The sequence below is a fragment of the Emys orbicularis genome, chromosome 3 (assembly GCF_028017835.1).
Source record: "Emys orbicularis isolate rEmyOrb1 chromosome 3, rEmyOrb1.hap1, whole genome shotgun sequence".
Taxonomy (NCBI): Eukaryota; Metazoa; Chordata; order Testudines; family Emydidae; genus Emys; species Emys orbicularis.
Genome location: NC_088685.1, coordinates 85,243,634 through 85,269,461, shown reverse-complemented (window position 1 = coordinate 85,269,461; position 25,828 = coordinate 85,243,634). Strand labels below are relative to the sequence as shown.

The window sequence follows — 25,828 nt, the reverse complement described above, 5'->3', positions numbered from 1 at the left end:
TAAAATCAGTTCTGAAGGCCACTTTATGATGTATTACAACAGAAGCAATGTTTTGGTAACCTGGTTTTAGATGTTGTCTATAATGTTATGAACATATTCGCCATATAAGCTACTTTTAAAACAGATCTGAAGGCCACCTCATGACACATTATAACAGATGCAATGTTTGGTTACCCAATGTTCCAAATGAAAGAACTAAAGTACCTTCTTTTTATCTCAGATCTGCCAGCTAAATGATAGAATTGCACAGTCTTTCTTAAATATGACTGACAAATGAATTGCCACCACCCTGTAGAAAGAGAAGCAGCCAAATTCCATCCAATTCACTTTTTCTGTAGAGCAAAACACACTCTCCATGCTCTAAATCACTCTGTTCAAGGCAGCAAAATCATATCTAATGGGACTTTTTTTTTAAATTTCTCAATCAATTTAAAAGTTAAACATTCCCAGGCTTATGCTTCCTGTAGATTTTGTTAGTTGAGGCTTATTCTCCATAGATAAAAGTTCTTATCAAACTGTCCGTCCTGATTGTTTATTTTTAAGGTGGTTTATATATCACTGGATTTGTACATATCTGAAAGCAGTCTTGTAATTGGCACATTCCCAATGGTCTTTTTGAAAAACACTTCTTCTATTGTAGATGGACTAATTGAACGTAAAGCTGGCAAAAGCAATAAGAGCTTTCCAAAACGGCAGGGTTGTGTGGGGTACCTAGAATACAAAATGACAAAGAATGTTACTGAGGTGTCATGTTTCTCCAAACAGCAAAATCACTTACCTTAATGAGCAACAAAACCAAAATTAAACAAATTGTAGGGTTTGGTTCTGGCTGGGTGAAATCCTACTTGCCTTCTCATAAAAGTAGACATGTAGACTTTAATGGGAATGCTGACTTGAGTGAGGTAAGCAGGCTTTGGGCCAATGTTTCCACATTTTGTTGTTTGGCCATTTTGTTTGATCTCTCAGATGAATAACTTATAGAAGGCCAAACTCTGCCCTGACTTACATCTCAAACAATAACCTTGAATTGGGTGTAACTCAGAGAAGAATTTGGCCCATGTTAAATAAACTGGGTTTATTAGATTGGAAATTCAATCTACCCAGTATGCTGCAGATGTTTGAGTGCAGTCACTTTTAATAATTGACATTTTGAATACAAAATTCTGAGTGAGAAGGGACATTTCATTCCCCCTGAAAATATACATCTATAAAAGGCTATTTTCCATCCTCGTTAGCCACAGAATTCTTCCCAACTTTTAAAGATAAAACAATATGGGCCTAATTCTGATCTTGCTGGTGCTGATTTTTCACCAATGTAACTCTGCTGACTTTGGAGGCGTTACAGCAGTGCAAAATCCAGAGTAAGTAAAAGGAGAATCAGGCCCACTATCAGAAACATTTGGAGCTCGATTCTCCAATCTTCTATCACTTTCATTAATGTAAATCAGGAGTCACCTCATTGAAATCAAAGGACTTGCACTAGGGTAAAACTAGAATGAGAGCAGAATCAGGCCTCTTTCTTCACATGATGTCACATAATAAAAATACAGGATGAAATCCTGACTCTGTTGAAGTCAACGGAGTTTTCTCATTGACTTCAATGGGGCTAGGCTTTCACCTACAAAATTTCCAACACTCTTATGAAAATATATCAACATACAATGGAAACTTCTAAGACATTCCAAGGCTATTGCATAGACAAAAGAAAATAAATCTCCTCATATGATGGGTCCTAGCTCCATCAAACACGGCCAACAATATGTTTTGCATGTCCACCTTTCCAGAAAAGTGGCATAGACTTTGATATGCCTAAAACTGTGGGGAAGAGAGGGAATTATGCTGTTCCTAATTGCTGCCTTTATTTAGACTGCAAGATTTATTTACAGTGTATAGTCATTCACTGCTCTTTACCCTTGTGGTGCAGAACTCAGCGTTCCACTCCTGCACAAATACCCATGGAAAAGTACTATCTATCTAGTCTGTAGTACGTATTGCTTTGGCATCTATGCTGACAGGCAGCCTCTCTATATTGTTCCACTGTTCTGTGCCTTTTTGTTTACCTCAGAAACATGGATCACTCTGGAACCATGAGACTAGATTCCCAGTTCATGCCTGTTCTCACAACCCATTTGTTGGTTCTCACAAGGCCATATTCTCCTTTCACACCAGTATAAATCACTGATGTAAATAGTTATACTGGTGTAAAACTGGTGTAAGTTAGAGGACTTCCAGAGCGTTTACCAGTGGGAAAGCTGAGTTTGGAAAGAGGACCATGCCATGTAAAGCAGCTGCTTCCTGGCTTCTTCTCCCACTGGCTGGTCATGTAACCCTATCTCCCACTGAGCTCCAGTGGCACACTATTCATGTGAAGGGGCTTCAATGGGGGTGGGGAGAGCATGCCACACAGCTGCTGCTTTTTCCTTTTTAGTATGTACTGGACAGAACTGGCTGGTATTTTTGTTTGTTCACATCTGCAGTGAAGGATTCTATCTATAGTCTAAACAAAGTACGTCAAAGATTTCTGCTAGTGAGCATCATTGTTTTTAAGAGTAGGCAATTTTTTTTAATAAGTCCTTAGATTTGCAAAATAAATGCACTTGGTGGTGGAACTTCAGTATAGGTTATAGCTAGGCTTGGCAGAATTCATTTCCCCCCCTACAATTTCAATTGATTATATTAATGTTTATTTGTAAGCATTTTTTATTTTTATATATTTAAATTTTTACTGTTGCATGAAATTATGGGGGCTGGGGTCAACATACAAAGTAAACATCCCTAAGTCAAACTTTGATAAGTTCTCAAGCAGCATTGTTCTTACTTTGCCGATCTGTAAATGTTGGTTATCAATGGAAATATTTTTTCATCGGTTTGTGTGTGTACAGTGAAATGGATATTTACCGATATTTATCGATTAAAAACCTAATCCTTTCAAGGATAGTTATAGCAGTACTTGGTGCTGATGGGGGGGGGGGCGAGATTTCCCTAGGAGTACATTGTCATCTGGATTCACACGTGTAACTCTCAGAGGATGTAATTCAGTGATCTACTGGAGATTTTATTTTATTCTATATAGGTTCTTATACCATGCTCATCACCATAGTATTTGTGTGTGTTAAGCAATATGACTAATGTCTGTCATGGTATGTGTTTGTTCTCTCATCTTCTTACTGGGGAGAAGTATGTGCAATGGAGTATTTTGTTTTGGATTTTATTTTTAAATGATACATAACATACACACCCAGACATGTTGCTATGTGTTTGTTGGAGAAGGCAAGGTCAAAGAAATGTGCCTAGCACATAGAGCGGAAGGTGATGAGATTTGTGATGGTCCTTAGTTTTTGGGAAAGTTCATACCACAGTCTTGGGTTGGCCCACGAGAGAACCCTGTCTCCCACACAGACAGGCTTCATCCTTATTGTACAGAGTTCCATTGTGCCAGAAGAGAAAAGTTGTTAGTGGAAGTTGTAGCCTATAAAATGGGTTAGGTCAAGAAATAAATAGAAATTAGGCTTTGGCTTTGGCTTTAATTAGGCTAAGTATAGAGGAGTATGGGAAATTGAGTTTGTTAGTGTCAGTAAAAGTTAGAGACAGTAAGATGGGAAAATTGAAGTTAGCAAGGACATGACCCAGGGTTATATTGTGCTATGTTTTGGTTAGAACTGGTTTTGGAATGGTTTTTAATTAGCATTTTTGAGAAATAGGAATGTTTTACTAAAATGCTATGAACACTGATAGCATGGAAAGAACATTGGTGCAAATGTTAATTTAAATAATGTGTAATGTGAAGAGCCAATGTAGAGGTGGAGGAAATGTGACTATGGTAGTGGATAGGTTTAATGTTAATTAGTATTATCATGGGTTATCTAAGGAGTAGCCTTTTAAATTGGATAGAGCTCCAGTTAACACCAAAAGGGTACTATTAGGTTATAAGATTATAAGGCTGTACTTTATCTGGTTGTCAGTGGACTGATCGGCTATTGATACACCATTCCATCTTTGAATGTGAGTACAATTGTAGTACTGTGTAAATGGTAATTGTATGCCTGTTTGCTTAACTAATCATTTTTCTCTTTAAAAAAGTTTGTTTCTATAATTCAAAGTGTCATCTACTAAATTAAATTGTCTGTAAGTGACCTTGAGGCTTGAACCTGAAAACTAAGTTTGGTTTATTATATTCTTAGCTTTAGTGATTTAACATTAATTGACAACGTTTAAAATTCAAGGTTACAAAAGTGGGAGGAGGCCCAAGTTGACAGCAGTGAGTCTAAGTGTTGCCCCTTTTCAGAATACTCGTTTAAGAAGAGGCAGTTTGGTGATATTGAGGGAAGTACATCTGATCTATGACACCAGACAGAATCCGTCTAAAAAGTTCAATTAATAGTTCAAGCTGACATTTTGGAAGGGACAGATGAGGGTAGGTGACAAAAAAAGAATGGGTAAATGGAAATGCACAGACTGGAGGTTAGACCTTTTTTTCTTTTGGGTGCACCTCCATGTCCACGATGGAACCCTGAGGATTCCCCCTTCTCCCCCACCCTTGTGCCTCTACTCAAATTCCCCCTGCTCCAGGCCTTGCATTACAGCCAATTTATTTCTAGCTAAGGACTGGACAACACGACTTTCAGAGCTCATCACCATAGCTCCTGAAATGACTGGAGGAGTCACTATTGAATGAGATGCAAAGCACACCCTTCCTCTCTGTCTCCTTTCCTCCCCACCCAATTGCCTAGTGAGTTGCTTTGGCAGTAGTCCTCCTAGCCCTTGTGATCCAAGGCTGGAGGATAGTTTTAAAAAGTATTCAAAGCATGGTGCTCTAAACTGTGGTCACATTAAGACAACTGCTCACATAGTGAGAATAACAGTGGTTTTCTACATAGTACATTTCACACATTCCCAGTTTTACCCTTGTTAGTTTCACAAGGTGGCAACTACAGCTTTTATAGTTGGTATAAAGGTTTCTGTATCTCATACGTTTTATACTGAACAAGATTGAAATGAGGTTTTCCATATAAACTATTATTCTCATCATTCTGGTTAAGATGGCACTGAGCTAGGAGTCACAAGATCTGGGTTTTTCTATTTCCAGCTCTGCCATGACTCACACTACGGTCTTGGACAAGTCACTGCCTCCGTTTCCTTATCTGAAAAATGGGAATAATACAATAAAAGATTTGAGATTCTAAAATTTAAAGCACTGTATGTGATGTTTGTTGTTGTTATTATTTAATACAGTAAAAGACATGCAAAATCTCCAGTTTTCTGAATGTATTATGTTCCTTTTCAGGTATCACATACCACGAAAAACTCCCTCTTTTTCGTTCTCCCACTTATTTGAATACATTCCATGTTCCCCATTCCGTTTGGATAACCCAAGTTCTACTATTGGCATACAGTCACTGTGAAGATGGTATGAAATCCTGGCTCCACTGAACTCAATGGACATTTTGCCATTGACTTCACTGAGGTCAGGATTTCACCCAGAGTGTTTGAAAAAAGTATTAAAAGAAAATATTGATCACCTGGTGTGGATGTAACTGTTCAGAGTGAGCTGAGCTTCATCTTGAAGAGCTGCAATGGCGGCAGCATTTCGAAAACTTCTCAGTTCAGAACCACTGTGTGTAGGTACTGGAAAGCAGATCAGTAACTAGTCAGGTGGACTCTTAAGAAGGTTAAAATATTTAAGATTTAATGTAAAAATAAAGATGCACTTTTAAACATTGATATCAGAATTCAACAGCAGAAAACCAATTAGCTGATGTTATCATATCTGTTTTAAAATGACAGTGTAGACTTTGAAGTGGCTAACCAGCAAAATGGCTAGTTATCGAAAAACAAGAGATTATTTCTGCTTACCAGCTTTAAAAGTGACAATGCATTTGAGACAGGCAAATTCAGTAGCATCTAGCCGAAGCTGTCTAAATCTAGCCACAACCTCCTGTAAAGCCTGTATTTCTGAAATAATTTTATTCAGCTTCTGAGAATCTGTATTGTCACCATTCATGCCTAGAATAGAAACATATGAAAAAAATACTCTCTATTAAGGCATTTGCATTAATGTATATCGATTTCTGACAATCCTCTGTATCAATATCTATTCAATTGTCACTCTTAGATATCCGATTCCATGTAAACTGACTATATTGTATGAAAGTTAATATAAAATCTTCTCTTGGATGATAACAAACACAGTAATTTGCATTTAAATGACAATGCAAGCAGTCATGAATACAACAAAACAACATTATTTGCATTTAAATATAGATTTATAAATGACAGGTATGCTCTATTGTTCAGCGGGAATTTGTTATTCTTTACATGTTGTTCTTTTTTCAGTAATGTATTTTTATGGTAATTTCTATAACAAAGTCATTAAATTGTGCAATTCTTACCAGATACAGCCAGTAGAGTGTTAGCATCAACTGGAATGGCCCATTGTGCTATTCCTAGAACAAACAGTTCTCTCCACGCATCTTCCAAAAGCATCAGCTGCCATACAATAGATGTACAATATAACATGGTGTATAATTTATAGATTTATAAACATTTTCAATATGTAAATTTCTGTTATTTTAAAAACTGCTTTAAATGCCCGCCTTTGTATTTTCCCCTTTGAATATTTTAGTTCTTCCTTTATCTTTTTGATGAGGTGTATATGGATAAGAATATCCTGGAAGAAATATTATTAGTATTAATTATTTGTATTACTGTAGAACCTAGAGTCCCCACTCACACTCATGGCCCATTGTGCTAGGTGCTGTGCAAACAAAGAGGGAGAGAGACAGTCCCTGCCCCAAAGAGCTTACACTCTTCATAAATATCTACTCATATTTTTCAAAAGCAGGCTTGCTCAATAAGCTCTCTCTTCTCCTCCTTTGTGTCAACAGACATGTGTATTGAGAGCAGAATGGATGCTGGATAGTTCTTTTAATGATTTCTGTACTATTAGACTTTTTTACCCTGCAAACATGTGATTTGTGAAATGAGTGGATTATTAGGTGGTGGCCTGAACTGACACCATTGGATAGAGTGTCCATTCAAAGCACTACTACACAATGACAGGCATCCTCTTCTTTACATCTAATCCACTGTTGGTTAAACAAATCTATGGTCGGTTAAAAGACAATATGTAGGTATATTAAAATCTTATGTGTTTTCCTACTTTTGCTGAAAAGAGCCCTTGAAAGCTGGACACTGAAATCTGGTTACTTTAGAGTGAGGCCCAAATCCAAACTCTAGAATGTCACTGAACTTTAGGGAAGTTCGAATCCGGGTCCAAACATCTTGGATTGTCCCTCTTCACCAAGGGACGAACCCCAACTCCACAGCCAAACACCTGTGGAGGTTGGAGCCTCTTTGATTTGGATCCAGATATTGCAGCCAGTGCTATTGTTTGCTCTCCATAAACTTTCCATCCTAATTTGTTTTTGTAGATTTTTTTTTTCCTTGCGAGGGCGGAGTAGCGGACTCTGTGCCCAATTCACTTTTTTTCATTTGCACGGAGGCAATCCCATTGATTTAAGTACAAATACACTGGTAGGCATGAGAGGAAAATTAGGCTCTTTAGGATTTACAGTGGCAAAGCCAGCAAAGAATAATTTGTATAAGTGCACATATGACATTTTGGCTTAGCCCACCTCCTTTGCATGGACATGGAGGGCCGTATATTCAGCTGAATCTCATCAGTTCCATGGCATGGTTTGAGGGGCACACCACAGAGATCACACACAGTTGGGACTTGATGCCTCTTTGTGGTCCACAACAAGGTGGAGGTGACTGTGTGAGAAGAGCAGGACTAGGCTCAGGAAGGATTGTCTGGTGGCTCTGATTATGATGATCCATTCCCCAAAACCCCTACAAAGAAGGGAGGCATCACACAAGGGCCTGTGGCTGCTACTGTCACCCTAAGACTTCAGTAGCAGTTGCAAAGAAGTTTCACTGGTGTTATGCAGTTGGCAGGAAAAGAGAAGGGATCCCATCCTCAAGCCTCAGGATAACACACGCTTAGACTTATAGTGTTGGTCAAAGATTTTGCTGAGAAAACACTACATGGATTTTGGAAATGTAGGGTATACCAGGAAGAACACATTTTGGAACTATTGAGTATAGTGATGTCACTTTATAAAATAGAAAAAATAGAATCCTTTCAATAGAATTTTTTTCTTACACATCTGAATTTTAAGAGATGCATTTCAGTTGACTGAAATCATCCAACAATTGGAAATTTCTTATCTAAGGTCTAATGTTTAATACCCAGTGTTTTAAGCCATATTGTTTTAATTAGATTCAGAGAGAGCTCTCCCAGAGTCAAAAGTCATTACAGCACTACTAGAGCGACGAGGTGGGTGAGCAGTGCTTAATTTGTACTGAAAGAGATGCTGGGGCTCAAGCAATTTTTTTACATTCATAACTGATGCAGCAAGCCTAGAGGTGCCAGGGCTATGACCTGCCAAGCCTAGAGGTGCCAGGGCTCAACCCTGGCACAAATTAAGCACTGCGGATGAGGTAATACCTTTTAGGTCCAGTAAAAGATATTACTTCACCCACTTTTGTCTCTTTAATATCCTGGGACCAACATGGCTACAACACCACTGCATTCCAGAACTATGACCATCATGACATCACAGTTACCTTTCTGTACCATCTACTTAGACTTTGCAGAGCTTTTATTCAACTCTAATAAAGAAATTGTGACTGAAATGTAAATGTGTGTCTCTGCACATAATATGGATTTTAATTAATTGCATTGGCTTTTATAGTAACAAACTGCCCAGCAATATGAAATTATCTGAAGTACCATACCCATCTCAGGTTTCTGGTGAGAGAAACAGAACTTACATTTCACTGAACACTGAAGTCTACTAACCAGCCATTCCTTGTGCCTTATAAAGAACTGATATTTCATTTAGATATGCAGGTTTCTATGTGGTATAAATAAACTGATTCGTAGGCATTAATTGGCTTTTGTAAAACTTTTTGTCACTTGTTCATGCAGAAGGCAATGAATAATGGTTCCTAGATTTATATCAACAACATGCAGTTAAAGTCAGAAGATTTTAGAAATTAAAGGAACTTTCTCCTCCAACACCACTAAGGCTCTCCTCGTTCCTATGAATATGTCTTTAAAGCCTCCAGTTGGAATAGCTTGTGCTGACCTTAGTGAGGGTTTATAAATGGCCTTCATTCCTCAAAGGAATTAGAAAATCCCAGGTTTTCTACAGTACCTACTTCTGCTTCAGAATCAGGCACTATCTATAAGGATAACCTACTATTGATTACTTGTGTTTTGTCAACAGATGGGGTTCCACATTTTTCAAGACAGAAAAGTGACACATAGTTGTAGAATTGTAATGTTTTAATTTTTCTAGAGGTGCCCAAAACAAAAGCAGACCCTAGGAAAAGATTTTAGACTCTTCAGCTAGATGTCAAAAGACATGCAGAGGAAATTCAGACATTTTTATCTGTGCCACTATCAAATTAAATTGAACACTAGTACTAGTGTAAGGATCATCTGTCTGATTATCTAACAATGGAATAAGGCTATTAAAACAAGAGTTATTTCCTTTGAGATTCTCCTGAATGTGAGAGGAAGCTGAGGAATCATGCTAGAGAGAGGTTCAAACCATAGTTCCATATCTGAACCTCTCTGAAATTTGGATCCAGGTCTAAACTTTACAACTCAGACCCATTTTTACAACCTGGAGGGAAGAATGGTGAAGTTGATGTTGTTAGAACTTTAAAACCGATTCAATTGATATTACAATTTGCTAACACTTGCCTTTCGTTTCAAATGTAAGCTACGCTGCTGGCTCATTTAAGATGACAGGATAAACTGATTTCTGTGAGGAGTTTAATGGGAAACATTCAACAATATGAAATGTGCATTAGCTATTTCTACTGTATTGATGGGCCTCTCTCTTGGAAGATGTTTCCTTCCTCCCACTCCCTTCACCCCATTCTTCCTGGAGGGCTGAACTCTTGGGGAATTTTTACATATTAGACCAAATTGAGCCCTGGCCTAGGTGGATGCAACTGCTGTTGATGTGAATAGTCCATGGCTGAATTTGGTGGTTGTGGCATTATGACAGAGATTGTTTTCTTTGAAATGGCCGTAGTTTTCAAAGCAAAAACCATTTTCCATGATGTCTGTGTAGTAAAGTACACTCTAGGTCTGATTCTGCAGCTCCTTCATAAGACTGATCCAGCTTCCCGATCCACAGGAGTAACTGATGAACTGGGCCCACTCCCATTATCTTCATGTCAGTTGTTCCCTGTTGACTGTTAAGCCTTTGGCTTATGCCAGCTCTGCCGCCTCTCAAAGATCCCACTCATCCAATGGCCCTGAATGTATATACCTAGGGTGACCAGATGTCCCGATTTTTATAGGGCAGTCCCAATATTTGGGACTTTATCTTATATAGTTGCCTATTACCCTCCACCCCCTGGCCTGATTTTTCACACTTGCTATCTGGTCACTCTATATATACCTGATTTGCTGGTGACAATACATAGAGGGAGGTGAATGAGGCCCTACATATCTAACCTCACGAAAGGGCTCTCAAAATCTGTGACTAGCTCTAGAGAAGGGACCTTTCAGTTTATCTAAGCAAATGTCTTTTTGTGCTACATGTGATAAGTATTTAGGTAGAAAACACTATTGTCATCCTAAAAATCTTTTTCTGCTCACAGTATGCATTTGTTTATGTACTTATACTAACATACCACAGACTAATACAATTAGTTGTAATACAATTAGTCTAATACAATTAGTTGTAATATTTAAGATATGACTTTTTTCTTTTCTAGTTATTGTATTGCAAAATTATACTCATTGATATCAAAATATTAGATACATTTTTGTGGTTGGGGCTTTGTGTAGTTTTTTCCTTTTATTATTGTCTGATTACTTTTCAGAACTAATGCATTATATTAAATTGATCAAGTCCTCATCAAAAATCAAGTCATTACAAAATTACTTTAGTTACTATGGTTCACTCACAAGTCACTGGAGGTAAAGGCAAGTTGTCACAGAGGAAAACAAGACAAATTAAGGATGATTTTAATTAGGAGGGGAAAAAAGAGTAGGCTGAATTCTGCTCTGAGTCAGATCAGTGTAAATGTGGAATAACTTCACTGAAGTCAGTGTGATACAGAGAACCATTTGGCCAGTGTACACTAGTAGGATTAAATGGTAAGAATATTTACTGAGAATGCACTTTCATCCAGAGAGCTCAAAGCACTTTACAAAGGAGAATAAATACCAGTATACTCAGTTTGCAATTGGAGAAGCTGAGGCACACAGAGATTAAATGACTTGCAAAAGTTCAGAAAGAACGTGAAGGGAAGAGCCAGGAATAGAACTTGGAGGCAAACTTTTAGCCCCATTTAAGTCAGTGGGAGCTTTGCCATTGACTTCAGTGGGGCCAGGATTTCATCCCCGGTCTCCTGACTTCCAGCCCTGTGCTCTGCAACATGCTGCCTCTCATAATATTTGTCTTATAGCAACATCTATTTCCTATCTGAGTTTCACTATAAAATATCCATTTCAGACTGATGAAAATTGCTGTTAAAACAATATATTATTTTAGAGATGGGCCAGATCAAAAATTATGGGGGCAATATTCCTTTGGGGGGTGAAAAATCTGATCTAGATCTGAATTTTGTGGACCATCTTTAATATTGTTGCGAGACTAAGGACAATTACTCATTGTATAAGTCTTACCTGATCTTGTAACGACAGAGTGGAAAAGGCTGGAACGCTCTTGGCCCATTTGATGCTCATAAAGAGAAGCCTGGCAGCAGATTCACAAACAGATTCAGTGGCCACTTCATAGAGGTACATAGGTGTACCATTGACTTCATGTGGATACTAATATAAAAAGTAAAACAAGGAATAATAAAAAGTGACTAAGATAGCCGTAGAGTTTAAGGTGGGAAGGAACCACCAGATCATCTTTTCTGACCTCCTGTATATCCCAGGCCACCACCCACGCACTAAACCCAGCAACTAACATGAGACCAAAATATCACAGCCTTCAGAAGACTAGACTATTATGTGCCACGGGCAGAGAATAGGAGGGACTGAGATGCAGCAGTGCCTGAAGCCCCTGCAAGGGTAGGGAAATGATTAAGTGAGATATTCCCAGATAATCCTGGCAAGTGACCCACAAGCACATGTTGCAGAGGAAGGTAACCCCTCCCCATCCCAAGATCATTGCCAGTCTAACCTTCTCAACTTATAAAAATTCCTTCCCAACCCAGCATATGGTGACCCATTAGACCCTGAGCATGTGAACAAGAACCAGCCCCCTGAGCATGTGAGCAAGAACTAGTCAGCCAAGAACCTGAGAGAGAGAATGCTCTTTGCCACTTCTGAGCCCTGATCCACCCCAGTCAATGTCCCATCTCCAGCCATAAGCAACTCTGATGCTTCAGAGGAAGGAGATAAAAACAAAAAATAAAATAAACTACAAAACTAAACCACCCAAACAAACAAACAACAGTATACATTGGGGCAAGGGCGAGGGAGAATCCTCTCTGCAGGTGGCTGGTTGAAACCCTGAAACATGAGGTTTCAGGAACATAAACAAAAAACAAAAACCAGGAGTGAGACCATTGGCTGCTAAGCCCTGCCCTCTTTATTCTTCACCTCAGATATGCCTGCACTTCACTAGTCATTCCTGTGTATAGATAACTGATGCAATCCCATCCTGCACCCACTGAAATTAATAGCAAAACTTCCGTTGGCTTCTGTGGGCCCTTTATAAAGCAGGTTATTTGCTTTGCTATCCATGGGGATGAATGGGATCATATAAGCATAAGATCACAGTATGGCAGACGTAAATTCTAACAATAGAAAAAAACCTATTAAAAATGTAGCTTGATTCCTGGACCCTGTCTCATTACTTTAGTCAGCGTTCTCTGCTCTCAGAGCAGATATATAGATAATATATAATAAAATATTGATTCAAACATATATATATGTTTGAATCAATATTTTATTTTGTCACCCTTAATTCACACCCAGATTCAGCAGTCTATCCCTATTCCTCAGAGCACTTAAGCAGGTGCTTAGCCTTAGTCACATGCTTAAGTCCCATTGAGTTCAATTGGATTTAAACATGTGCTTAAGTGGTTTGCAGAAAGCACCGAGTAAAATGCATTTTCTTTCTAAATAATTTCTGGTTTAATATTTTTGAATTTACATTGACAAAAATAGAAATATGATTTTTACAAGCAAGTTCACAGTGGGTTTCACCGAGCAATAGACCAGGTTGATTTACAACAATTTGTCTGTAATTTGTTACTCTAAATACAAATGTGCTTATGAATATTTTGGAAAGGAGAGCATGGAAATATTTGAGTTATCAATTTAAATAACTCATAGATAAGCCTCATCCACCAAGTTTATGACAGCAATTTCCTATGCTGCTTATTAATGTCAAAGTCCAGAAATAAAAAGATAAATATACTAGATATTTGGATAGGCTGCGATAATTTGCTCAGTGCATTGTGGGCTCAGTCATTACAGAGCTGGGCCTTTTATTGTCCAGAAAGTCAATGATTCTCCAATCTTGGGTTATTTTAATAATACTGTGTCCATGATTGTAACATGTAGGTTGGTGGGTAGTCTGCAGGTGGCAGTGTCTATGAACTGTTTCACTGTATGTAGGTCTTTCTAGGGAATGCATTTATACATATACTATAACATCTCACAAATGGTGTGTGCTTATGTCTAAAATGCATTGGTGTGTATTTATCTCAATATAGCGAGAATGATTTTAACTTGCAGACAATCATTCTTTTACTCGCCACCAAAACAGTTTTTTAAGTATTGAGGGGGCCAATCATAAATTTCTTATTCAAACAAAATTCTCCTTAAAATCAACAGGAGCATTTACACTTCATAGTAGCAGGTCCGGATTTGTATTCTACTATAGAAATGACTGGATCTCACACAAACACACCCTCTGGAGACACTTAACAACCCCAGCTCTAAAACAAGACTTGCCAACCCCTGATTTCAGGTCCTAATATTTTGGCCATAATCTCTGAACACTCTCGCAGTGCCCCTGATTAGAACACAGAAGGCAGCTCTGACCTTTGGAGTTGGTTGTGCCAGGCCCACCAACGTCTGCCGCTCGGGGGTAGTCGATACAGCCGCCAGCTCTAGATTGTGGGGTTCCAGCTGTGTGACAGCCGTAAAGAAGGCCGGAGCAGGTAAAGCTGCCGAGGGAAAGTGAGGTGTAGCTCCATTCTCTTCCTTGTGTCCTCTGAAATACAGCGCGACTTGCTTCCTTATTGTGGATGTCCTTGGGCCTCTTTCGTGTTGCACAGCTGGGAATAAAGAGCTCATTGAGTGAATACATTACCCAGTTGCGGCCTGATCCCAAAGCCCATTTAAATCAATGGAAAGATTCCCATTAACTGCAAAGGGCTTTGGAACAAGGCCTCACTGACTTACTGTACTTCATTGTCCTTGGTTATTTAATGGTGCATGTAGAATTAAGTGCCTGATATTGCATACCATATCATTACTTTCAGTGCCTAATATTAGGTGGTTGGCTTTAAATGCAGCATGAACCTCCAGATTTTTTCCCCAAAAACCAATGAAAATAGTTATCTGAAAGTTTGTCTGGATTTCATTTATAGGCATAGTAGCCAGCTCTTCAGCATGACAATATTATTCATTTAGTGGCAATAGGCATTTTGTAGCCCTGATTTTCTTTTCCTGCAACGTCTAGTTTAGGATTGCTGTGGGGTTCTTTGCGGGGTAGCATGGTAACTAGTTACTGGGTCATATTATGTTGAGGAGCAAATCAGTAGGACGCTAAAGTCCTGTTTTATTAGGTCACGATATTGCACAACTTTGATTGTGCTATTCCCCAGGAACTGTCTGAAATACAGGTTGAGTTTTGTAATCTGGACTCAGCAATGCATTAGCCTTGCCTAGATTTTGTTGCTGGAGTTTTATGGGATAGCTCTAGTGAATCTGCAAGGAAATATTTGCCTGTCCCCTCAGCAATAGGGTTGCCAATTTTGGTTGGATGTATTCCTGGAGGTTTCATCACATGACATAATATTTAATTAAAGATTAATATTTAATTCCTGGAGACTCCAGAGCCATCCTGGAGGGTTGACAACCCTAGTCAGCAATGACAACACAATACTTTCCAGACTAACTCTGGCAGGCATTAGAACCGGGCCAATAGAAAACAAAAACAAAAGCCCACTAAAAATTAAACAAATTTAATTCAGAATTATGATGGGAAATAGTCAAGACTCGATAAGAGTTTCAACCTAATGAGTCACTTGGAGTGTTTGCCCGATTAAACTCTGTTGCTGGTCTCCATAGGATCGGAATCGGATTCAAGTTGAGAAGATTTATGTCAATAACTGTGGCAAGTGCATCAGGAAATCTCTCTATCTCGGCATCTTCAATGTACGGCCACGTGCTAATAAAACAAGTGTGAAATCCTGACCCCATCGAGGTTAAGCGGAGCTTTGCCCAGGACTTCCCAGGAGCCAGGATTTCACTTTCCTTGTTTCGGACCGAAATGTGTTGAAAGGTTTATTGGGCACTAGAAGACAGTAGACGGTTGCACACGAGTATATTGAATGAATGCCAAGCCAGGCTGACTGCTCGTGGATTATCATTGAAAAAATGGTCATTGTTTCGGGCTACTGTTTCTTCCACAAAGACGATTTGTGGCTCATCATATTGTTTATTGTATAGGGAAATCTTACAGCTCACAGTTTGCTGACCTGTGCGAGGCCTCGCGGCTTCCAAGTGACGCACTTTAATTGATAGTTTAAGTGATTCTTAATTCTATTATTAATAGTTGCATCTCACAAAAGCTAAGGTGAAAGGCTAATTTTAACAGCATGGTTCTTAATTCTCAGGATAAAGCAAGGGATTCCTGTCTGCACTGATGGGAGTGGCAAAACTCCCATCGCCTTCAATAAGCCGAGGGTTTCACCCACTGCCTACACTTCATTCAATTGTTATAGAACGACTTTTGGGGGGGGTCTGATTGAGACGTTAAAACAAAGGACTGGATTGTGTCTAACTTGATCAACGCTTAGGGCTGTGGAATAACTGGGTCATTATTACTCGGAGCTCTATGACATTTCTGTTCTCTGCACAAAAATCCTGCAGCCCCTTACCAAACGTTGGATCTGGGCATTATGGGTCAAATCCATCCCTGGCATAGCTCCGCTAACTCGAATGGATCCACGCCAAGGGCTGGATTTGGCTGAAATACATTAATTGGTGGTTTCATTGCACTTGTTTCACTGTTTTAGTTGCTTTTGTCATCAACGCAAACAATTTGCCCGGCACTGGCTTTGGGTCTATTGTACATAGTTGAATAACAGACGTTCCGATGGGAAGGAATCGGCTCCGAATTGGGTGCATGGGCGGGGCGGGGGCAGGAGGGCTAAAAGCAGTGGCGGTGTTGTTTTGGGGCAGGCGGGAAGCGTCGGGGCTGGGCGTGAATTGCTCCTGGGCAGGAAGGGGTCATTGAGCTGAGCCAGGCACGGTGGAAGGGAAGGGAGAATTTTGCCAGGCGCTTGCATTACGATGCGTTTTTTCCATACATGCGATGCATGGTTCATACTACTCAGCCAAAAGGAGAAGGGTAAAAGGATGTGCAAATACCATCTTTGTTCATGTTGACTTCCAAGCATTTCTTCAGTCGACACGCCCTGCATTGGTTCCTGTGTGTCTTATCCACGGGGCAACCTCCCTAAAACAGAGAAACGCCTTTCGTTAAGAGATGGGCTTGCACAGGGTATGGGGTGGGGAACTGACAAGCGAACGGCGGGGCAGCTAAGAACCTGCTCAGTGATCACAGCATTAGGGAGTACTCCCCCCCCCCCTTTAGCACGTGGCTTGTGCCCTTTCTGCTTGTGGTCCGCCTAGGAAGGATTTGTGAACGGAGGGATGTATGGTGCCAACGATTTTCCACGCGGAACATCAGCCCGAAACCAGTGGGGAGTTCTGCTTTTAAACCGATGCCATCATATGGCCCTGTGTATTTACACTGCGTAACCTTCCCTGGGTCACCTGTGTGCACGGTCCTTACTCAGGCGAAACTCCCAGCGACGCCAAATAGGAGTTTGGCCTGAGCAAGCAGCTCAGACGTGGGCCCTTGGTCAGCGCAGTCTGTAGTTGGAGAGGACAGGAGTAGCTCGGAGGTAGAATCGTTTGGGTTTGCAGGATCCCTTCGCTTCAGCGGTTGGGTTGTAGCCTGTGCAGAAAGGAGTTACTTCTACAGAAACAGACAAATGAAGGGGAGACTATAGCGTGTGCCGAAGCGTCCCGGTGAGAAACGGAAGAAAGGGCTCGTTTGGCGGGTGTGAGTCCATGCTCTTGGAATCCGATCTAGTCACAAAGGGGTTCCTTCCTGGGGAGACTATATCGAGGGTTATACTGGTGTGTATGTAGGGTGTAACGAGGTGTAAGGGACCAAATCCTGTTGGCCTCATTCCTGGAAGCAGCCCAGGTGAAATCAATAAAGTAGAATCTGGTCTCAGTCACGTAGAGGGGAAAACCGGAGTCACTCAAAAGTGACTCCAAATGGAGTTACCAAGGATTTCCACCGGTGTAAGTAAGATTAGAATCTGGCCCAATGGGGCTACTGGAGTGAGTAAGGCGAACAGGATTTGGCCCCTAACAAATGAGTGGGCAGGTGGTTATGGACAAATCTGTTTCAGCACCTTAGACAGCTCCCCACCCCCAGAGGCTCCAGCTGCGCCCCGGAATAACAGAGCTCCCCAGGCCTGCAGGTGCAGCAGGAGCCCCTGTCCGAAGAGGAGTAGTATAGACTTAGTATAGACTTAGAGACATCCACAGTCCCAGAAAGTCACGTGCAGCCCTCGGCTCAGTAAGCCAGAAATATTCAGCCACAAAGTCAAACTTCAGCCGATACTGAGGTAGCGGACATGGAGACCTTAAGAAGATGGGACAATACGGGGGTGGGTGGATTTTGTAAATAAATGTAAATGCTGGTGACAGATATCAGAATTCTAAAAAAAGAAACTGAACCAGACACACTCTGTGTGTGTGTGTGTGTGTGTGTGTGTGTCTGTCTCTGTCTGTTTTTATACTCTAGCATCGGCTATATTCATTTAGCCCCGGAGCCTCAGATAACTTGATTTATGCAAGCAAAAGCTAATGGTCCTTTTTTCAGTCTGCCCCTTATCCTCTGTCACACTCCTGACACCATGTGTGATTATACCGCCATACCCCCACGCCTCCGGTGCCCCGTGAGACATGACAATGAAGGAAAAACCCTTCTCAGAAAGGTGGGGGCCTGGTATAAATTGTTGCTGTTAATTGTTCAGAAACAATTTGGCTGTAACTCTGCAGTTCTGACTTGCGGTGTGAGCTGGAAACCAGTTCGCACCTGCGGAGACCCTGTAGAATTTACATTCCTCGTCGGTCAATGGAAACTCGCCTTTCACAGAAGTCAGGTTGCAAAGCGAAACTTATTCCGGACTCTTATGGGGGTCTCCAGCTCACACTGAAGTAAGGTGCGAAATACCCACAGACTTCAGTTACTTAGGTTCGGGCCCAGATAGACGCTTTCTCTTCTCTAGCTCTTCAAAGTGCACTCAAACAAAAAAGCTTCCCACCTAAAACACCTTCCGAGACTATCCAATGAACAGAAGCAGAGGGCACCTAAAGCAATATTGATAGGAGTAAGGATGATTGGTAGCTGCTTCGGAAAAATCGATTTACTCTCCCTGCACGGTTCCATTGTGTAGAAGTAGAAAGCTGATGCTGTCGGATCAATTTACTTCATTATTCTCTTTGCCATACGCCTTTTGACTTGACAGCCTTTTCCCTTTTTACTGTTACATATTAGCCGATCTTTAAATGTGTGAGGGTGAGTGGAGGTGCCACAAGTTACACAGCACCCTTGTGCATGCGCTATATAATTGTATGTGGATTCACTGCTGTCCTTCCTCGGGCATAGTTCACTGTGAAATCAGTGGGAATTCGCCTGAGACAGGACTGCAGGAACGTGTTTGTAAACACACACAGGAGACAAGGAGCACGGTGTAAAGTGAAAATTATTTTCTGCGGTGAGTGAACAGTTCAAATACTCGGAAAGGGGAAACCTCGATTCATTATTCTAGCGCTAATCCTTCAGGTATGATAGTAAATGCCGTCATATTATTTTCCACCACTCCTTATTCTATTTACAACACAGGTAATTAACCCTCTGCTTGAATCTACTAGTTGCCTTTATTATAATATATTTGCAGCGTTGCTGTAGCCTTTTGGTCCCAGGATATTAGAGATCACAAGGTGGGTGAGGTCATATCTTTTATTGGGCCAACTTCTGTTGGTGAAAAAGACAAGCTTTTGAGCTCCACTGTTCTGAAGAAGAGCTATGCGGAGCTTGAAAGCCTGTCTCTTTCACTAACAGAAGTCGGTCCAGTAAAAGATATTACTTCGCCCGCCTTGTCTCTTTTATTATAATAGGTATTTATTAGATAGTTGGTGGGAGCTGGAATTTTTATTGTACTAAGTTTCATAGTGACCTGGAAAAGAAACTCTAGCGAGAGAAGCTTGTTCAAAAAGTTTGTACAAACGTCTTTTCTAGTGAGATGGGCGGGCGGAGGGGAGGGGGAGTTTTGTTTTCAAGAAATGTTCCCTGTAACTATGGTATTGGCTTGGCTTGAACTCATCAGCTCCTCCATTCACCCCTCTCCCTCCCCATAACTGCGCTTTTATTTTAATTAAGGGGGGCTAGCGGTAGGGGAGACAGAAATCAAAAGCTGGGGGGGGGGGGTTGATTGTTCTCCGACTTGGTTATGTTTTAATAGCAAAGTTTATGTCAGAACATTGTCTTAAAATATTTGCGAGTCTCTGCCCTCTTTTCTGCTTCAATAAGCTCGGTAGGAGTGGGTCTGACCTGCACCGCCATGTAGCGAGGACAAACAGAACCTGTAGCAAGAGAAGGCCACACCAATGTATGTCACTGTCGTTAAGGTAAATTGGTTTATTGTTTGAATCTATTTTGTCTCTGTGCTGCTGAACGGAGCATTTATATACCTGGACACTTCCACATATGCGCCCAACCAGAGAGTAATCTGAACACGTGGAGACTGGGGCATTGGCCCTGGAAAACTGCCCAACCTAATGCTAATATACATTGTGTTAATTGACACATAACAATTTACTCTAATTTTGAACCCCTCTTGCTTTGAGAGGAAAGATCTGACGTGTGGAATCAGACTCTTGGTCCATGAAATCCGTTATCCTACCTCAATCCAATACCTAATGCTTCAGAGACCGTTCGGTGGCCAGTATATCTGGCGAAACTCCTCCACAATGCAGTGGATGGGGAAGGCTTTTCTTCCTGACCACCGCAGGCGATCATTTTGTCCTGAAGCATGAGATTTGATTTTTGATTTGCTGTTTAAATCCCCCCAGGAAGTTGACTCCTATTCTATTATAATACGTGTCCGGAAGAAGCTTGCATTAAACGTACTGTTAAAATGTGAATATCCTTAAAATGTTTAGCAAACGTCCGGAGCTGCTTAAATCTATCACAGACAAATCCTAGTCCCCCACCACCCCATTTCCAGAATGTATTAAGATGGGATGGCATCCAGTTGGCAGGAAGCATATTAGATTTTGATCCATATTTCGGCATGACAGAGGGGAACTCCGGAGCGACAGTACAATAAATAACTCTTTGGAAGTGGAAGGGGAATGAGCCGGTGCTGTCACTAGTACCTGATTTCCAGATTTGCAGACGTACGTCCTGTTCCTCCTGATGCTCCGTTTGAAAAATCCTGAGCATCCATCGCAAGCGTAAACCCCATAGTGCTTGCCGGAGCTGCGGTCCCCACACACTTTACAAGGGATGTCTAATATACGACCTGAAAAAGCAGAGGCGGGGGGGGGGGGGAGAGAGAGAGAGAGAGAGAGAACTAAGCAATCTGACCTCTGAAGGGATTAGCACCAGAGCTGCGATAAAAGCAAATAATGAAGTGATTTTATAGGCAACCTTCTTTTCCTTGAGCAAGTGTCAGTTTTCTACAATGAGAATTATTCATGCACCGCTACATTTATTTGAATCTTCTATAATCGCCAAGACCCATTTTTGGAACGAAAGATTACAGCAGCAGCAATAGCAAAAACCTTCCTGCTAGGAGAGAAAAGTTTTTGCTGGATCTGTAGTGCACTTCAAACAGGGGGGAAACTACGTTCTGTGTGTAGGGAGTGAAGAGAACCAAGTCACAAAAACAGCTTCCAGTTGGGTTTGTTCCCGCCATTAACTTGGATGTGTTTCCCATTACCCTAAAATTTAAGCAAAACTTGCTGCATTAACTGTGGGAAAGTACAGTTTATGTACTGCCATATCTATCTATCACACAGTCTGAATTATGTTTACTTTTCAGCGACTTTTACCGTAATTGCAAATGCACTGAGTCATATAACATTTATAGAGATTATTAAACCCCATTTCAATGAATGCACCACAAAACCACTACCAGCTCTTTTCTTTTCTTTTTGTTAGCATCCGTTCAAACAGTCTCCTTTCCCCACAGAAGTAACTCAAGCTAAAGGTGCAGCTCTCTCACAAAACCTGGGTATGAAAAACCTGGCCGATTTGGTTTATAGCAATTTGCTTTGCTTTGAATTAGCTCATAAGAGTGTCTTAAGTGTGGTGGGGAGTTAGGGGTGGAAGAGGGATGGGGGAGGGGGTTGGGAGCTGGATTCAGAGAAGTCTCTTCTGCTCCCTAGAGAATTTAGGAGCCCGGGATGCTTTCAGACATGTTTATCCGGAGGCTCTAAAACAATGCGTCCTGGCAGACAATAGAGACATTAGATAAAGTGTTAACTTAATGATTTTCCCCATTGAAACTCGTTTGACTGCCTCCAATCAGCACAAGCTGCCAGCTTCTCCCCTAAATGAAACTCGACAGCTGCTATATACAACACGGCTAGAGGAATGGGGATTAGGTTAGGGACTGGGGAAGGGAGGGGGCTGAGGAGGGAGGGTAGAGGGGTTAAAGAATAGAAAACTTTTACGCAATTAATAACAAGTCCAGCTAGGAGAGCCACCCTCCCCCCAGTCTCTGCCCCTAAAGCTTGTAACGTAAATTGTGGCTCTGAATCTGCAGGTAGGAGGAGGGTTTGGGGACAAGGAATGATTTCTGGGATTGTGTAATTACAAGCCCTCCTTGCCACCTGCCTATTGGGTCACCAGTGACCCGTCAAAAAGAGTAGCATGGGAATTCGGATATCACACAATGCCAACAGGGGCGAGCACTCGACTCCCCCCACCCCCGTCAGCTTCAGCATCCACTGATAGACTTTTACACTTTTACACTTTTGCACGCACACACACACACACTGAAAAAAAGACAGTGAAATTATACATGCATCTGTGCCATCTCCTTGTATGTAATGTCAACGCCAAACTAAATGCAGAGTTCACAGGCACTTTGGAGTTTGATCTTAGCTATGCAAATCCCAGACTTTTCCCCCCTGGCTGGAGCTTGCAGATAAATTGTCGCTTCCCGCTCCAAATAAACCCGAACTTTGTTTTCAACCACAGCAAGGCAGTGAACCAGTGAAATTAAGGAGTGCGGTTATTCTCTTTTTTGAAAATAAATAATTCTTATCGGTAGCAGTATATGTATAACATTAGAGAGGGACTTTTATTTAGTGTGAAAGGTAGTTTTACTACGGTGCGGTTTCTATTTTGTATTTTATTTCACCAGATCTAGAGATGATCAAATAATATTTTAAATCCTCTAGAGCTAGAGCTAATAAAATAATGCTAGATTCAGCATTTGCCGCTGTAATTATAAAAAGAGGAGTGTGGTGATGCAAATTGCAGCCAGATGTATAGTAATTCATGTAAAATATAATTCTATCCGTCGATCTCCCCACCCTCCATTCAAGACCTAACTAAACTTTCTTCTTCTCCCAATCCCAACTGTGTCCGTCTCATCTGAGCACTTTTGCAATTATTCTGACTCTCCACCGACTAATCAACATCTTTAGTGAGTGTGAGCCCCTCAGACTATTGTAGACGTGGCTGTTGTTATGAGAAAATTCTTAGGCAGAACAAATATGAAAGAAAGAAAAAAAATAGCGAGCGAGAGAGAAATGTTAACCTGACACGGGGTCATGAGATAACTGATTCCCCCTGTTTAAAAGAGCTCCCATTTGACGAAGCAGAGCTTGGTCTCAGAAGTCCAACGTTAAGAAAATTGAATTTTGTTGATCTGGGAAACCGTTTTTTAACATCCCTCGACAGGGGGTCCTTTGCAGCTTTTTGTGTGTCATAATTGCTTAAAGATATATGGCAGCTTCGATTACTGTAATTACCATCAGAGGCTGTTGAAAGAAGTTAGTCTGGGTTTGAGGGACTGCGGGATGGGGTCTTGTTGCCACCCAGGCAGAGATCACGTTTGACATAACTATACACTCACTGGAGGGGAAGTGGAGCAAGATCCACACTGCAAACTCAGGCCAAGAAGAAAAGCCACGGGGGGAAAAAAAAAAAAAAAAGCACCTCGTGCCTGCAGCTCCCCAGGCTATTCTGTCACCACGGCCTGAGCCTGCCTTGGGTCTTCAGCCGCAGACCGTAGTCCTTTAGTGGCTCCAGCAGGCGCTAACACTCATCCTTTCGGGGACAGTTTGCAGATTTCCCTTTAGATCGCTCACTAACTCTCCCGATCTCTCTAAATTATAACTTCTCCCAAGAGACTCCTGGATAAAATCTTATAAATTAGACCAACTGGAAAAAAGTGCCAAGAAGCCGCGTGGACTCCTGTCAAACCATTAACCACATCAGTTACAATATTATGGTTGGTTTCCTGAAACCATGGGATGCCCTCCCCCACCCCCTTTCTTCTTTACTAACAACCACCATCGTGTGCGTATATAGAACAATCCATCCGTTCCCCCATGCAATGGTCCCGCGCTCCACGAAGCAAATCAAGGGCACAGAAATAGCCCTAGATTTAAATTAAAATGTAGTTTGCTTCCCTGCTCCCCAAAACGGAAAGAGGAAACGGAAAATCTGGCCCGATTTTGGGAAAGGAGCTGTTGGGGAGGGGTGCAGCTGGTAACAAATCTATTTCAAACGGCAATCGGTGCCGCCAGCTCTCGCGGGAGGAAAACTCAGTAAGTAACAAGCTTCATTTGAATGGGCTCCAGGGAAAATCGTAGCCAGAAGTCAAAGCGCTATTGATTTCACGGTGTCAGAAATGAGAAAAGTAATGTGAAAAGCACAGAACGCTGGGGGAGCCGGTCCAGAACTAAGGTTCTAGATGCGTTGGGTTTTCTCTCCCCAAAAATGTTTTCTATCCCTTCAAACATATTTAGGGACACTGGGCTTTTTTCCTGCATCCCTCCCCCCGTTTCATTTTATCCTTATCTTTAAACAAATATGACAGGAAACTATTTAATTTGCTGCTTTCGCTCCCTCATCCTTTGCTACACAGTTCCCCATGGATGTGGACTTCAGCGGGAGTTTTGGGTGCGCCAGAAATGCAAGATCAAGTCCTTACATCTTCATTTTTTGTTTGGCTCGGCTTTTGTTAGTGACAAATCAAGTTCCTTAGGGAGAAAAAAAGCCTTAATGCATCCGTAGGAAAATACTTAACGCAACTCTCTGTACATAGATAGAAATCAACTTCACCCGCTCGCTTTTCCAAAATAAACCCCTAAATTCAAGACAGTATTAATTGAAGCAACAACGGCAAAACTCCGAACAAGAATGGCCAGGCAACTAGCAAAAACAGCGGCTTCTCCCTGGATGGATTCAAACCTCCAAGGGACAAAGGAGGATTAGGGGGCAAAATAATAGAGGCTAGAGGCAAAGATAACCATCATGTGTGAGTTAGAAGTACATGCAGGAGTGTGAAGGTAGCAGTTATGTACATATTGTCACAAACTCACGTGTACACTCACTTTTCAGACTCCTGTTTAAATTGCACGACACCACCATGATCCTGCTCTACACAGTGCTATTAAATAGCAAGGAATATAAATGTCCAGTCAGTCACTTGTCATACATTAAATTGGATTGCGTATTTTTTTCTTTTGTTACTGACTTCATCCATATTATAAACTCCAAAAGTGCCAGTTGGGATTAGACCGATTGAGCCGCTCTTCGCAAGAGCGGTTAGTCATACTTTAAATTCCCCAGTTATGAGGTACACGGATTTAGGATTAAGGAAAATGTGACTTTTAAGTTGTTTCTGCTTTCCTCTTTGCAGGATTATTTGGTATGACTGGAAATGGTGTGCAAAGTATTGCATTTAAATCCTCTTTCAACAGAGTTGCTGATGCGATTCGGTGTAATTTAATGATCTGAGTTTTAAACCCTTTTTTAAAATAAAAATATTGTCCTGCAGAAAAAGGTTGAGTGAATCCCATGAGAGAAGCAGCACGTTTCAGCTCTTTAATGCTGTTTTAAAACCAAACACCCCCCACCCACAAAATCACGCAGACCTCCACACAAATGCTCACCTCCAGGTGGAATACAACTAACTCGCTGCACGTATAACTGCATTTCAGACATGCTCGACATCAAAAGTGGAGCAAGATTTCATTAGAGAGCTGTACGATCAAAACAAGCTGTTGGAAATGACAAACCTAGCATTTTGCAAGAACTTGTCCCAATCTCCCCAAATTCCATCTGGGGCCTGACTGTGTATTAACTGCCGCTACAGATGGAAATATAACATGCTTTTGCAAAACACCCAGGCTGGGCCAGTTCTTCTAAAGGCGGTTAGAAACCTGCACCACATATTACCCACTTGTTGATCCTGCCGGCTTGCTCAT

General features: G+C 41.2%; 1 protein-coding gene across 1 annotated transcript; it reads right to left on the bottom strand.

Annotated features, from left to right (window-relative positions):
- Positions 1–548: 548 nt before the first annotated feature.
- Positions 549–25,828, bottom strand: NR2E1 (nuclear receptor subfamily 2 group E member 1). Its single transcript, XM_065401727.1, has 9 exons — positions 25,804–25,828; positions 20,753–20,898; positions 16,658–16,745; positions 14,099–14,334; positions 11,720–11,866; positions 6,390–6,486; positions 5,854–6,003; positions 5,520–5,625; positions 549–711 (listed from the first exon to the last, which is right to left on the bottom strand). Exons 1-9 carry the CDS (start codon positions 25,826–25,828, stop codon positions 549–551), a joined length of 1,158 nt encoding a protein of 385 aa, XP_065257799.1.

Bases quoted from the DNA above. Each gene is read 5' to 3' on its own strand.
- NR2E1 (XM_065401727.1), bottom strand. From the start codon at position 25,828: ATGAGCAAGCCGGCAGGATCAACAA. The intron at 20,899-25,803 runs GTGGGTAATATG...CTGCTTTTTCAG, and splicing joins CAAGCCGGCAGGATCAACAA to GTCGTATATTAGACATCCCT. The intron at 712-5,519 runs GTGATCAATATT...TTTGTATTCTAG, and splicing joins AACAGTTACATCCACACCAG to GTACCCCACACAACCCTGCC.